Here is a 13,232-nt window from a genome sequence, read left to right as displayed (position 1 = left end):
TGCAAAGTCAGCTTTTTAAAAACAGTTACCCAGGAACATAATAAGCTTAAGTGCACAAAGATAAACCCTTAAACACAAGAATCTGGCTATATGAAAGGAAGTATTAAACATCCTTTGTTTACCAAACTTAGCTGGATAAATGAAAAGACTCATTTTATTAAAGAAGAAGAAAAAAATTCAAAGCTGTCACTTCAGAGCTAAGAGGATTTAGAAAATTCTCAGAAGGGCAACATTTACGTAACATGCTGTAAATATTCAAATCCCTGTTCTATTATGCTGCATGTTAGCCATGTACACAGCAATGTCATGCTGCAAATGTTCTCTCTAAAGCATTTAAGATCACAGGCTCCTTCTGGCTGGTTACACAGAACATAGGAATGCTGTATGCAGCCTGCAGACCTTATGGAGACTGAGCACCAGTGAGGAGAGTAGAGAGAAGCACACTTTTCCATACTTTTCCAAGAGTACTGCCACATTTCAACGACCAAAGACCTGCTCAGGAAATAAGCCAGGGATGTGAAACAAAGGAAATTGTCTCCAGTTGGAGCCAAGATTCTTTTTCTTTTTCTTTGGCAATAGCCACAAGGTGTGGGGACTTGTGGGCTTTCTGATGGAAGCTGTTGATTGTTGCCCTGAGAACTGGCTTTTTTTTTTTTTTGTTTGCTTTTTTGATAGCAGCAAGCTGTAAAAACCAAAGCCCAAGAAATCCATCATGTGACATCATTATGAGAGCATACAGTTCATCAAAGAGTTTAGACCCTCTGCCAAGGAAAGGCCAGACAGAAGTAATACATCTTTACGTCTCTGTGTCACTTCTCCTTCAACCTTTATGGGGAAAAGCAAGTATGCTCTTGGCCTGCAGGTTTCACAGATGTCTGCTGACAGCAGAGGAATGGGCCTATATCTAAAATACTGAAGCCGTAAATGAAAGCAAGAAAAGCCACTGGATTCATAAGGGCAGTGACCTTTTCCTAAAACCAGTGCTCTTTGGACAACTCATCATACATTCATATCAGTGAGAGAAACCCAAATGCTCTTCAGACTGCATATCATGAATGAAATAAAAAGCATAAGAAAGCCAGCCAGAGACTACTTTAAGTAAACAAATGTTTGATTCCAAGAGCATATTCAGTGCTCCTGACAGCTTGGGGACTAGACAAGAAAGGAAATCATGTTTATCTTAAACCAACACTTCACTGATACCACTAAACAGATGTAGAAGAACCAATCAATTAGTAATGAAGCCCAAATACTTCACAACGGAGTTGCTTATAACCTCGTTAAATCTTAATTCTCTGTATTGAGGGGGTTTTTGTGCAGAGTGCCACATTACACTTGATTTTTAGTTCCTGGAAAAGAAGTTGCTGAACCTGCTTAAACATTTTCTGAGAAAGAGAAACTAAGTTTTGTCAAGATTTAAATGGATTTATAAGAATCTTTTTTCATTTTCCAATGAAAACACCCCGACTTACCTCATCCACAACACTCCTTCAAAATTTAGCAACAAATGAAGCTAAGACCTATTTCACAGCTCACTTGCAACATGCAAAGCAGGCAAGTTAACTCTGTACAAGCAATTTTAATGCTATCATGTTCTAGAAGTCCCAGTGCTTTCTCAGTGTGCCTTTGTGTGCAAATTGTCCATATAGACCAGCACAAAGATCATCCTTCTGCTTCCTCACAAGTGCAAATCAAACAAAAAATATTGCTTTTTGGCATTTGAAATGTATGCAGCTTAGGAAAAAAGATTAACTAGGCTGGTAAGTGGGCATCCATGCTTCTACAATTACATCTTATTTTGCCACTATGCATTCTGACTTGCTTCTCCCCTTCACCAGATCTGATGTTAACTGCAAGATCTGAAGATTTGAGGCACCTAGAGAAGTATGCAAAAAGGCTGATTTTAGCTCCACAAGTCTCATTTTCCCTTTACTCAATGGGATACATAAGCCTGCTCTGAATGAGCCTCTAGAGAGCTCACTTTTTTTGCAATTAACTAGGCTGGAGAAATCAGTTACACTAGGCAAAACCCAGACTTGGCAAGACCCCTTTTAACTCTGTACACCTCTTCTACAGATTGCATTATACATAATACATCAAGAGCTGAAAGTGAGACTCATTTGTGCAGTTATTATTGAAGACCTCTGTTTTCTAAGATACCAAATCCACGCTACTAAGCTTCATTCTGACTCCCTGCTGCTTGTCTCTTCTGAAACGACTGTCTCATGAGACAGATTTGAGGGAAAGTAGGGAAATCCTTTCTAATAAATTCAAAGCAGTACTTAGGTAAACAGCAAAAGAACAAATGTTTCCAGAGAACAAAACATTTACTAGCCATGTCAAGCATGTCCACTACAGTCAAATCCTGAGGCAGCTTACAAAAACTTTAGATCACTGTAAACATTGATTACAGTGTAATTTGTCCAAGTAAGCTTTTAGCTAGCACTCAGAATCAACCATTTTTGAAAGAATGATAAAAAGCAAGCCAAAACTTACACACGTTCACAAACCCAATATTTAACTTGAAAATTTTTCACCTCTGATAATTCAAGTATCAAGAAAAACAGCAAAACAAAGGGAAATTAATTAAATTAAGTCATGGTAGTTTTCTAGAGAAGCCCTTTGTTAAATAAGTAAATTTCAAGCTATGTTTTTGATAAAGGTATTTCAGTAATATTAAATTCACCACTGCCAAACTGGCAAAAATAAAAGCTCACCAGAAACAGCCCTTGCATTAGTATTCATGGTAAAGACCAGGGATATCTCTGCTCCTAGGATAACACTGTAGGATTGAAAGTGAAAAATGAGGGGGAAAAAAAGTCCATATCCATTGTATGGATAATATTAATTCAACCAGTATTCTATTTTCTATTCTATCTTTTTTATTTTCATTATTCACAGTTGTAACAATTAGAAGTTTCTGGATTTTTCTTTTTCCAACACACATACAAATTTAAATGCCCATCTAAAGATTCCATCTAGAAAAACTCATCCACATGTTTTTTTATATAACAGTCAGTTGTTACAGATATTTCTAAGGTGCAATTTGCTGCAGAAGAGACTACCCGAGTGTTCATAGCCACACAGATATTTGATTAGAGATTACTGAAGAGAGAAAGCCCTTTTTAGTCTTGTAATACCCTTCTCTAATTATGTAATAATTTTTAGCGAATCTTTTCTCACCTCCTCTGATGACTGATTAGATGGTAAGGAAGAACACAGTAAAGAGATCCAGCTTTTATAAGTCACTGTGCCAAGTAATAGCAAAGAGGCAGAAATTACTGTCATTGCAAGTTCAGTTTAATATATTACACTCGCTGTGTTAGACCAATTGCACTGATTCTTTATTACTGGCTATTTTGCCTTGGGATCCACACAACATATTTCTAATTTACAGCTTCATGCCCTCTTACAGGAATACGGCTATCATGATTCCTCTTTCCCTCCACATTTCCCTTCCTGTAAGGATTCCATATTGCCCCTGAAGAGACAGTGAATGTTCTTATTGGAACTTAACCACTAGATCCACGAGTAGTTTAAATCTGAATAAGCCCACTTCACTGATAAACAAAACCCAACCATTCCCACACTCTTCTGCTTTCTATTCATTTTCAACTTCTTGGCCCCTGCTTATGCTGTCAAAAGGGTTCCTGCTTCACTGCACAGTGAATTGTTTTCAGGTTAAAACTATTCAGGAAATAAAGGTGGGTTTTAAACTCTATCAGTTTCCCATATGAACAATTGCCCTGGAAAAAGAGAGGGGGACAAGTGGGATCAGGGACAGAGGAAGTCTGCACACTCGGAAAACCAGAACAACAGAACTGCTTCAACCTCCCTCAGATTACATTTATAAACTGCTTCAGTTTATACCAGGTTAAAAGTCAACTCAACTGCAGTGTTTGATGCCAAAACTGAAAGGCATCTTTAACATATATCCACTCCATAGCTAGCAAAATTAAGTTTTGCAGCTATTAATGGGCTTCTTCAAAGCATGAGTCTGTTCAAAGTTTACCAGTAACACTTGGTTTACGCTTTTTAACAGCAGCTGTCCAAGTGCATTTCACTAAGGTGAAAGATGGTATTATTTCTAAATGGGAACTGACAGTCTTGTGGGATATTTATAAAGATGCTCCTTCTAATCTGTACAGTATAATTTACAGGTCATTTCCCTCTAGCTGAGCTGTGTAATCATCAAGCAAGTATTATCGAATTATCAGAGTAGCATACTGTGTTAGGGGTTTGCGTTTAGATGGGTTAGTGCACAATAGAATTGAGGTCCATTTGACAGAGCTTATTTGACAGGACCATGCCAGTGCTTCCACAGAGCAGTTCTGTTCACCTGGCCAATAGCAACATTTTACACTAAAAAGCTGGTACAATTTTCCATTATTCAGATCAAAGCCTTCCAAGTAGAAAAATAATTATATCATAGTTAGCAATTAAATGTCATGCACTAAAGCAGTAAAAGATAAAACATAAAAAATTTGCTTTTAGCACATAATTTGTCAAATTTTCAGCACTATCTTCAATAAATTGAAATAACACAAATTACAGAAATACTCCAGATGTTCCAAATAGTTATCTTTGTCATACAAATTCCCTGAATGCCAAATTAAAGTTAAATCATATGCACTTACAGTAAAGAGATGCATATAACCAATCTGAGTTGTATCAAAGATAGCATAATATTTATATGCACACCACAGTGTGGTTCCTAATTATCTAGCACACGGTTTTGACTGCAAAATATATATGTATGAAAGACCTTCTAGAAAGCATTTCACTCAGATTTCTACAGTAGTGCCGCAACTACCTGACAAATCAGGTAAATAAGCCCTTTCTGCTATCAAATATAAAAAGAATAAAACAAGGCAATATGGCCTCTAGCAGAACTAGTAAAACAGATTTTGATATGGTTATTCTGGATTCACTTTGGGATTTAAATTAGGCTTTTACTGAAGAGAAAATAAGTGTTATTTGATTGCTTGGACCCGTGTACAATTTGGCTCCAGAAAACCTTATATTTTTTTGATAGAGCATCAAAATATTAGTTTTGAAAGTGAAGCAAGAAAAAGCCAATGAAATGTGTCACAGAAATTTAACGGTATGGCTTTGTGCCCGAGCAGAATTATACCTTCTCAAGTATTTTTTTCCTTAGTACCAAAATCTAAGGAAGAACATACACAACTGCCTAATTTCAAGATTTAACTGACACGCCATCAAAAAATGCCAGTCTTAAAATAAAGAACAGAGTTTGCCAGATAGTTTTAATTTTCGTTAATTTTCTTAATTTTCTTAAATTAAGACTATCTGGTTGGACACTTATACCCAAAATATAAAAGATGGTTTGGGCAAAAATTTAAATAATGGATTGTTACTACAAAAAGAAAACTACCAAATTAACCTTCTGTTTAGCTCTGTATCTTTACAGACAAGGTATTTTATTCCTTCTGGTTTTAACTGAATTTTTATGGAAACAATGGATTTGTGACCTTGTGTAACCCCACTGAAGCATGTCATTAATTCACTTTTTTCAATGTCTCATAAAACTCAGATATCAGAAGCGAAGTAACTTCTTTGTAAAAAGCATGATAAAATCCAGACAGCTAGAGGACACGACAGGGCTACCCAGCACAGCCAGTTCATGTGTGTCCCTAGCTACATAGTACATAGGGATCTGTCTACGCCTTCAGCAACGTGCAGCTTCTGAGATACGTATTTGTCAACCGCTCGTTACACATGTAGGTGGAATAACCCACACAAAGTGACAAGACTAGCACAGACCAGGTATAAATATACCAGAACATGCTATATATAGGACGCTTATCTTTGAGAACTGAAGTTAGGGAGTTACAAACTTGAGAATGTTTGGGTTATTTAAGCACAGTGCAGTTAATCTGCTATATAAATAACCTTCACAGAGCTCAGTGTGAAAAACAGGTTATTTCAAGCCAACTAGCTAGCCCAATCAATTTGAAACTTCCTTAACTGGAAAAACCCTGAACTACCACATTATTTTATCATGTCCATACTGTCTTCCTGAGATAACATCACAAAAAATAAAGAATAATAAAAAAATAAATCACATCAACCAAAATATGTTGGTCTCCCCACCCCATCACTTCTTCATAGAGACACATCTCAACACTCTTGTACCACTTCAGTCACAAAGGCAACTGCACATAGTAAGTATGTATGGGGAGACAATCTGCAAAAAATGAAAAAAGGCAGAGCTTACTACACAGTTCCATGAATGTGTAACACAGTTCCATAAAGGTGTCACTTGAAGCTGACACTTCAAGATCACACATATACGTATCTCAAAGCTTTGGACCACATGCTGAAATTCTGATTTACTTTACTGAAATTCCACTTACTTTAATTTTGATACTAGTTCTACCAACAGTCTTGTTTGATACTCCAATGTTTTAGGGTGGGAGAGGAGAAGAAAGTCAATGAAAGGTGACAGCAGGTCTGCATGGATGAACTAGGAGCTCCTAACAAAACAGAAACACGAAAAGGAGTAGACAAAGCAGGGATAGATGATTCAGGAGGGATATTGAAAAACTGCCTGTGTGTTCAGGGAAAGGATTAGGAAAGCCAAAGCCCAGCTGGACTTGAAGAATGGCTTCAACAGCAAAGGTGGACTATGAAGAATGTGTGCTAAATGTGGGAAGGGGATCTGGGGACAACATACACAGAAAAAGCCTCAGTACTCAGTTCCTTCCTCACGCTGGTCATTACTGGCAAGATCTGCCTTTGGTATTCCCAGGTCCTTAAGATAAGAGTGGAAGTCCAGAGCAAGGAAGACTTACCCTTAGAGGAGGGGGGTCAGGTTAGGAAACATTTGAAAAAACTGGACATACATGAGGTTTGCTGTCAGATATGCAAGAGCCTTGTGTCAGATCCACTAGATGGTGCAATCCATCTTCTCCATTAAATGCATTTGAAGTTTATACACGTAAGTAATTAATTTTTAAAGACGAAAAAGTCAAACTTAATGCTAATCAAGGAAAGGTTTATTACTAGAAGCACAAGGCACCAAACAATGTCGGGGTTCAGGAAAGATCTAGGCTTGAAACTCACGTACATCTCCATTTAAGAGAAACCTAATTTCAGAGTATATAAATGAGGTTCAACAAAATTTTCCTTGCACGAAAAAGAAATGTAATCAAAACAGCATGCTTTATATGATTTAAGTAACAAGGAAATCATCAACCCAATAGCAGGTTAGCAGGTTTACTCACCAATAAGAATGGCATTCATCAGGTATAAAAAAATGGTACTATTCAAAGCAACTCAAAATTAGTCTTAAGTGCTTCAGAAGTAAAACCGGCACCCACTAAGACTAGAAACCCACAGCTACATTTTGTTATCACCCTTGTTATCCATAACCTTGACCTAAATAAAACTGGGTAGATTTTCACTTTTAATTCCCAGTCTTGATAAGGGATTAAGTCAAGGTACAGAAATATAAAAAGTTACTATTGTCAGGTAGGTGAACTATCTGAATGGCCGACTACAGCCTTGATCTGGATCACAGCCAGATTTTATGTCAGCTGTTGCCAAGTTCCTAAACGTTTGAAGTCCGCCGAATCATTGAAGAAGATTCTATGCTGCTTATTACTTTCTTGGTAAGTGACTATTTACCATGAAGAACTGTGTCCTCTGCCAAGTTCTAGACTTAGAAAGCAGGGTAAGGTGTTTCACTGGGCTCTCAGAAAATGGAACAGGTGCACTGCTTTCTGCTTGGCAGGCTTAGTAAAATTAGTAGACCTTCAAAAAGTAATTTATTAGCCCTTTCCTGGTGCCTTCTGGATTTTTACTCTGTGCAATTCCTACTTTTTCTCGTCATACAAGGTGCTCTTTTCACAGGGCAATCAGGATTGTTAAGATATATTCTGCAACAGCTGGAAATGTAGTTTGCTGCAGTCTAACCTCCCAAAAACAAAAATAAAAAAAAAAAAAACCATACAGGTAGTTCACCAACATCAGTGACACATTTTGCCAAAGGATAACCCCAAAAATTCAAAGTGATCACTTTTTTCTCCAAAGCAACATAAATTGTACCCTACTACATTATAAAATTCATACCAAACTCCACTTCTTCTCTACTTTACAAAGTAGCTTTACCAACTGTGCTGAGGAACTACAAAACAATACCTACCTTGCTAAAATTAGCTTAATATTCCCTGACTGAACATTCTCCTTGTGGGCATTTTCTTTTTGGAAAATGTTCATTTGGAAAGCAATAATCCTCATGGAAATACGTCTGCCATGATGACATGTTGCCTAAAAGGTCGCTACTTTTTTGATGGTATGTCAGCCTAGCGCAACAAAAATATTTTGGTTCTTCATTTCACTTAATTTTAAACCTTTTCAGAAATACCTGTATCTTGCTTAATACTCACTACAGTGTAAACAGAAAGTGTAGAATAAAAAGATGGAAAGTTAGCCTAGACTCTTACTTAACTATATGGAAGTCACTACTGACACTACATTTAACTGCATCTTTACACAGAGATCACCCATATTGCTTTTTGTCTGTTATTATGTCCTGTCCTGCTTGCATACACCACTGACCTTATGGAGCGCAGGAGCCACTACTGGCACCAAAAATCCATTGTAAATGTAATTGACAAGCTGGTTACGTATCAATGGATGTGCCACCTAAAAGGATGGGGGAGAGAAAGACAAAGAACAGTTCCAGTAAGATTTAAAACAAGACAAGGCACACATTACTATTAACTACTACCAAAATCCTTTCCCATTTAACAAGACATGTTCACTTACCCTTCTTACCAGCATTTACTATGATTCAAGTTCTTACAGATCCTTCCTCAAAGAAACCCATAAACTCTGTTTAATTACAGTAAGCCTGCCAAAGTTAGAGAACAGGGCTTTTCAATCTCCTGGCATGCTGACAAAGATGAATGGATGGACAGAAAAGCGTGTATGCCCATGCATCAAAGGAAGATTTGAGATTCTAAATTTAGCTCCTGCAACCTCGTCAGGGTCACTTGAAGGTGGATTTGCCATTGTTAACTTGTCCTCCTACAAGAAGGAAAAGCAGAACAGCTGCTTTCCTGTGGTTCAAGAGTGGATAAACCAAAGCACTGTCTAGCTATGGGGTAACAACATATTATCCGTATGCTTTTCTTCCAACCACTGTAAAACAGAAATTAAAACAAGACCTACATTATTCATTCAATAGGTTGGTTCAGAGCTTTAAGAAATGAACTGTTATTAGAAGCCAAAAATTTACTTTTATAATGAAGCATTCATTTTGCTTTTCACAAAGAGAACACATCACCAGTTCATGCATTTGAAAAAAATTTGATAGAAGAAAAAAAAATATTCCATTCAGAAGCACTGTAAGTTATTATATTCTGTTTGAAGTCCACAGAGACTGGAATGTCACAGCCTACATGTGGCCACAAATACATTTTCCCACTTGCAGTTCTTCCCAGACCTCCTTTCATGTCTAACCTTTGCTTTGGAAAGGGAAAGACGCAGGGTTACCCATCCTTTGCTGTGATCCAGGAAAATAACTAGTAAGTGGCAAGGTCCCTTTTTAATGTCTGGCCAAAGTTTTTAGGGCAACACAGAATAAGCCACGCCATGAAGACCATTCCATGCACGGAACAAAAATTCCTGCAACAACTGAGCTTTTAATTCAGCTGAGGGAAGACTACACACACTCAAGCAGCAGTCAGAAATGGATCCTTCTGCATGTCAGCTGAAGATCCTTAACCATTTTAAGTTTAAAATAATATGTGCTTTAATTTGTCTGCGGTAACCTTCATATCAATTTTTTAAGAAGGTATCAAATATGACCTCCTGGAGATGTAGATCTGTAGAAAAACTTTGCTTAGACACCAAAATTAATATTGTCTTCTCTTCATGTTTAAACATGCATGTTAGAAATCTTTATATTGCATTTAAAGAATGACAGCTACTATTATTTTCCTGTTCAATGCTTTAAGAGTCAATCAGTTGCTTCACTGTATTTTGCACATCTCATAAAAAACATATCTTCTATTTAACAATCAATGTGACTAAATTTTCAATCCTATTCAGCACATTTCTTCAAGTAATGCATAAACCCACAGTTTCTCTAGAATTTGTATCATGTTTTAATAAAATACTGAACAAAGTTTCTATAGGATTTACCAGCGTTAAGAACAATACAAAACCACAAAAATCTCAGTTTATGTTTAGATCAGAGAAAAAATAAAAAAAAAAAAAAAAAATAGGAAGGGATCAAAGCCAGGGGAAATAAAAAAAAAAAAAAAGAAATCAAGAAAAAATCATTAAGATCAGAAAGTGGAAACAAAATTGATAGGCTGAGAAAGTTGGGGCTGTTCAGCCTGGAGAAGAGAAGGCTGCATGGAGACCTCATTGCAGCCTTTCAGCATCTGAAGGGGGCTTACAAGGATGCTGGGGAGGGACTCTTCATTAGGGACTGTAGTGATAGGACAAAGGGTAACAGGTTCAAACTTAAACAGGGGAGGTTTAGATTGGATATAAGGAAGAAGTTCTTTACTGGAAGGTTGGTGAGGCACTGGAATGGGTTGCCCAGGGAAGCTGTGTTCAAGGCCAGGTTGGACAGAGCCTTGGGTGACATGGTTTAGTGTGAGGTGTCCCTGCCCATGGCAGGGGGGTTGGAACTAGATGATCTTGAGGTCCTTTCCAACCCTAACTATTCTATAATTCTATGATTCTAAAATAGGTCAATCTAAAATAAATGTATATTTCTTCGAAGACACCTAAATTGTGCTTGGAAAGCTTTCCTTACGCAGTACTTGCGAACAGGCAAACAGACTATTTTCTTCTAGATACCATTAAGAGGGCTTAGAGAAACACAATGTTTTTCAGTGCTTAAATATATAAAAACTAAACTACATTTTCTCATTTGTGAAGGCATTCGATTTACTTTTAGTATCGTGGTATTAAAATGCAATAAACTTTTTTTTTAACCCAGAAAATCCTCCCAATTACATAATGAGATATCAAGCAAACACATAAATCTACTGCTTTCATTTGAAACATCTGTCATCTGAAAACAAAAAACATATTAATTCACCCTTATAACCAGGACAAATAGCACAAAGCATGCATTTTATAAGAAACTTATTTTAGTGTATCTTAAAAATTCTATGCCATTACTAACAGTAAATAAACTCTGCAATTACAAACTTCTGCAGAATACATAAAACAACCTACTACTTCAAAAGGGCAGGCCAACTCTGCTCCATTACCTGTATCACAGCATTGCAAAACTCAAGGGAATTCATGAATTGTACAAGGGCTGGTGACAAGAGCCAGTCATCTTTCAGCAGACAGTGCCATTCTTCACCATTTTCTTCCAACTTTGTAGGCAAAGATGAATAGAGGCCACTTAGTCCTGTTGCTAACACCTGTATTTCAAAAACGGAAGAGAAATAAGTTAACTTTCCAACTGTTCATCTGTTTGAACAGAAATGCCAAAAATGGTTTCTCTTACTAATTTTAGTAAGATCAGAAAGTGTAGAGACTAATTTAATTTCCTTTTGAAAGACTGCTGTGGCAGAAAGACATGAATATTTTAGACAGCTTTCATATATCCTTCTTTCAAGAGCTGGTATTTAGGAGAACGTGATGGCAGAAAAATGTTATAAGGTTTACAGATGATTTATGCAGAATATATCAATGAAGGACAAGATCGCATTCTCAGTTGCAATTTACAAAGAGTATTTCCAAAAAGGTTTTTGAAATTTTACTCAATGTATCTAAAGTGCTGCTAGTTTCAGGCCAGGCTTTGAATTACTAAATTTGTTTGAAGCTGCAAAAATCCTAAATATTTTTAGACTTTCGGATAATTTTTTAGGTGATTCTCATTTTTGTGAGAGAGTTAAAACTCAGCTTGATGGAAACTTTTTAAGCTTTCATTCAACAGCCTCTTCTTTCTCTGAAGAGCTACTTGGCATCTACAGGGCTAGAGAGTCAGAGATCAGATGAAATACAAATGTCTTACTAATTAGAAAACAGTTGACAATGTGCAGGTCGAAGACCAAGGGTTCACAGAAGGGGCAATCCGGGTTTGATCATATGCAAGCATAATCAATTATAATTGCTAACCCATCCAGTCAGGCAAAGACTGGCTTTCTGAATGGTTTCCATCCCTAAATTTTGAAGATGGATTTATTCTGGCATACATAATTAAGTCAAACATTAAAGGGGACAGGGTCGTGGGGGGAAATACTGTGGAAAATTTAGTGCTTTAACACACTGTGCTACTTTTTTTATATACACATGTATACATAGATGCAAAAAGAAAGATGCCGGGGATATGTTAAAAAACTAAAAAGCTAAATCTGTTGAGCAAAATTTTTTCTGTACAATCATACTCTTCCAGAATATTTTTTTTTTCCCTTTTCTCTCTCCAATGGTAGAAAAGCTCAAAATGGAAAGTCAGGAAGATCCTACTAGGCCTATAGAATTATCTGTATGTGTAACTCACACACACAAACTCTAAAACCAGTTTGCAGATAATTCTAGGAAGGAAAAAATACTGAAGAGCAAACTTGAAATTTCTTTTGTGTTGCAACCCATTAATTAATGCGTATTTGATTTTCCATTGTTTAAAATGTAATTGTTACTCACAAACACATACTCACCCTCTCAGTAAGCAATCTGATTTTCAGAGCTGAGTACTATCCACATTTTTCCTTCATATGGAATTTTAGTCCCTAAGCACAAGAAAGCTACTTTGAACAAAGCATACTACTCTCCACTGAGAGGAACAGTGAATTCGGAATTGGTCAATGTCTTAAAGTGAGTAATTCTTTGTTTTGTCTGAGTTACTGAAGTAGGAAGTGACATGTAGCTGCTATAATCTGCAAAGTTTAAAAAGCTCTTATTTTGCTACAAAGTACAACACAAATGGCTCTGTGAAGCTCTGTTTCTAAAGCAGTAAGACAGAGAGTAGCCACTGGAAGCAATTTCATCCCTCCAGGTAAAAGGTATTTGAAAATTTCATAGAAGTATACGGTATAAGGAGGATTACCATTTCAAATTACTAACAGAACTCTTCACATTCTGTAAACTGGCATATAAAGCAATGCACATATATAGACTACATCACGGAGTTTTAATCAGTAAAATTATAAACTTCAATTTACAAAAGAAAAAACACAAAAAAACAAACCAACCCACAAAAAAAACTGAGAGGGAAGAAAATGAACGATTTC

General features: G+C 36.7%; 1 protein-coding gene across 3 annotated transcripts in view; it reads right to left on the bottom strand.

Moving 5' to 3' along the window:
- The window catches only part of FHIP1A (FHF complex subunit HOOK interacting protein 1A), a 91,911-nt gene that overhangs the window by 17,306 nt on the left and 61,373 nt on the right, over positions 1-13,232 (bottom strand). For all 3 annotated transcript variants that reach the window (XM_065692677.1, XM_065692686.1, XM_065692697.1), the window contains exons 5-6: positions 11,262-11,420; positions 8,584-8,670 (exon numbers count right to left, since the gene is read on the bottom strand). In XM_065692677.1, coding sequence (XP_065548749.1) covers positions 8,584-8,670; positions 11,262-11,420 — 246 coding nt within the window. The remainder of the gene's footprint in view (positions 1-8,583; positions 8,671-11,261; positions 11,421-13,232) is intronic.

The sequence above is a fragment of the Lathamus discolor genome, chromosome 1 (assembly GCF_037157495.1).
Source record: "Lathamus discolor isolate bLatDis1 chromosome 1, bLatDis1.hap1, whole genome shotgun sequence".
NCBI lineage: Eukaryota > Metazoa > Chordata > Aves > Psittaciformes > Psittacidae > Lathamus > Lathamus discolor.
Note: the sequence above shows the minus strand (reverse complement) of the source record. Positions and strands in the feature narration are given on the sequence as shown.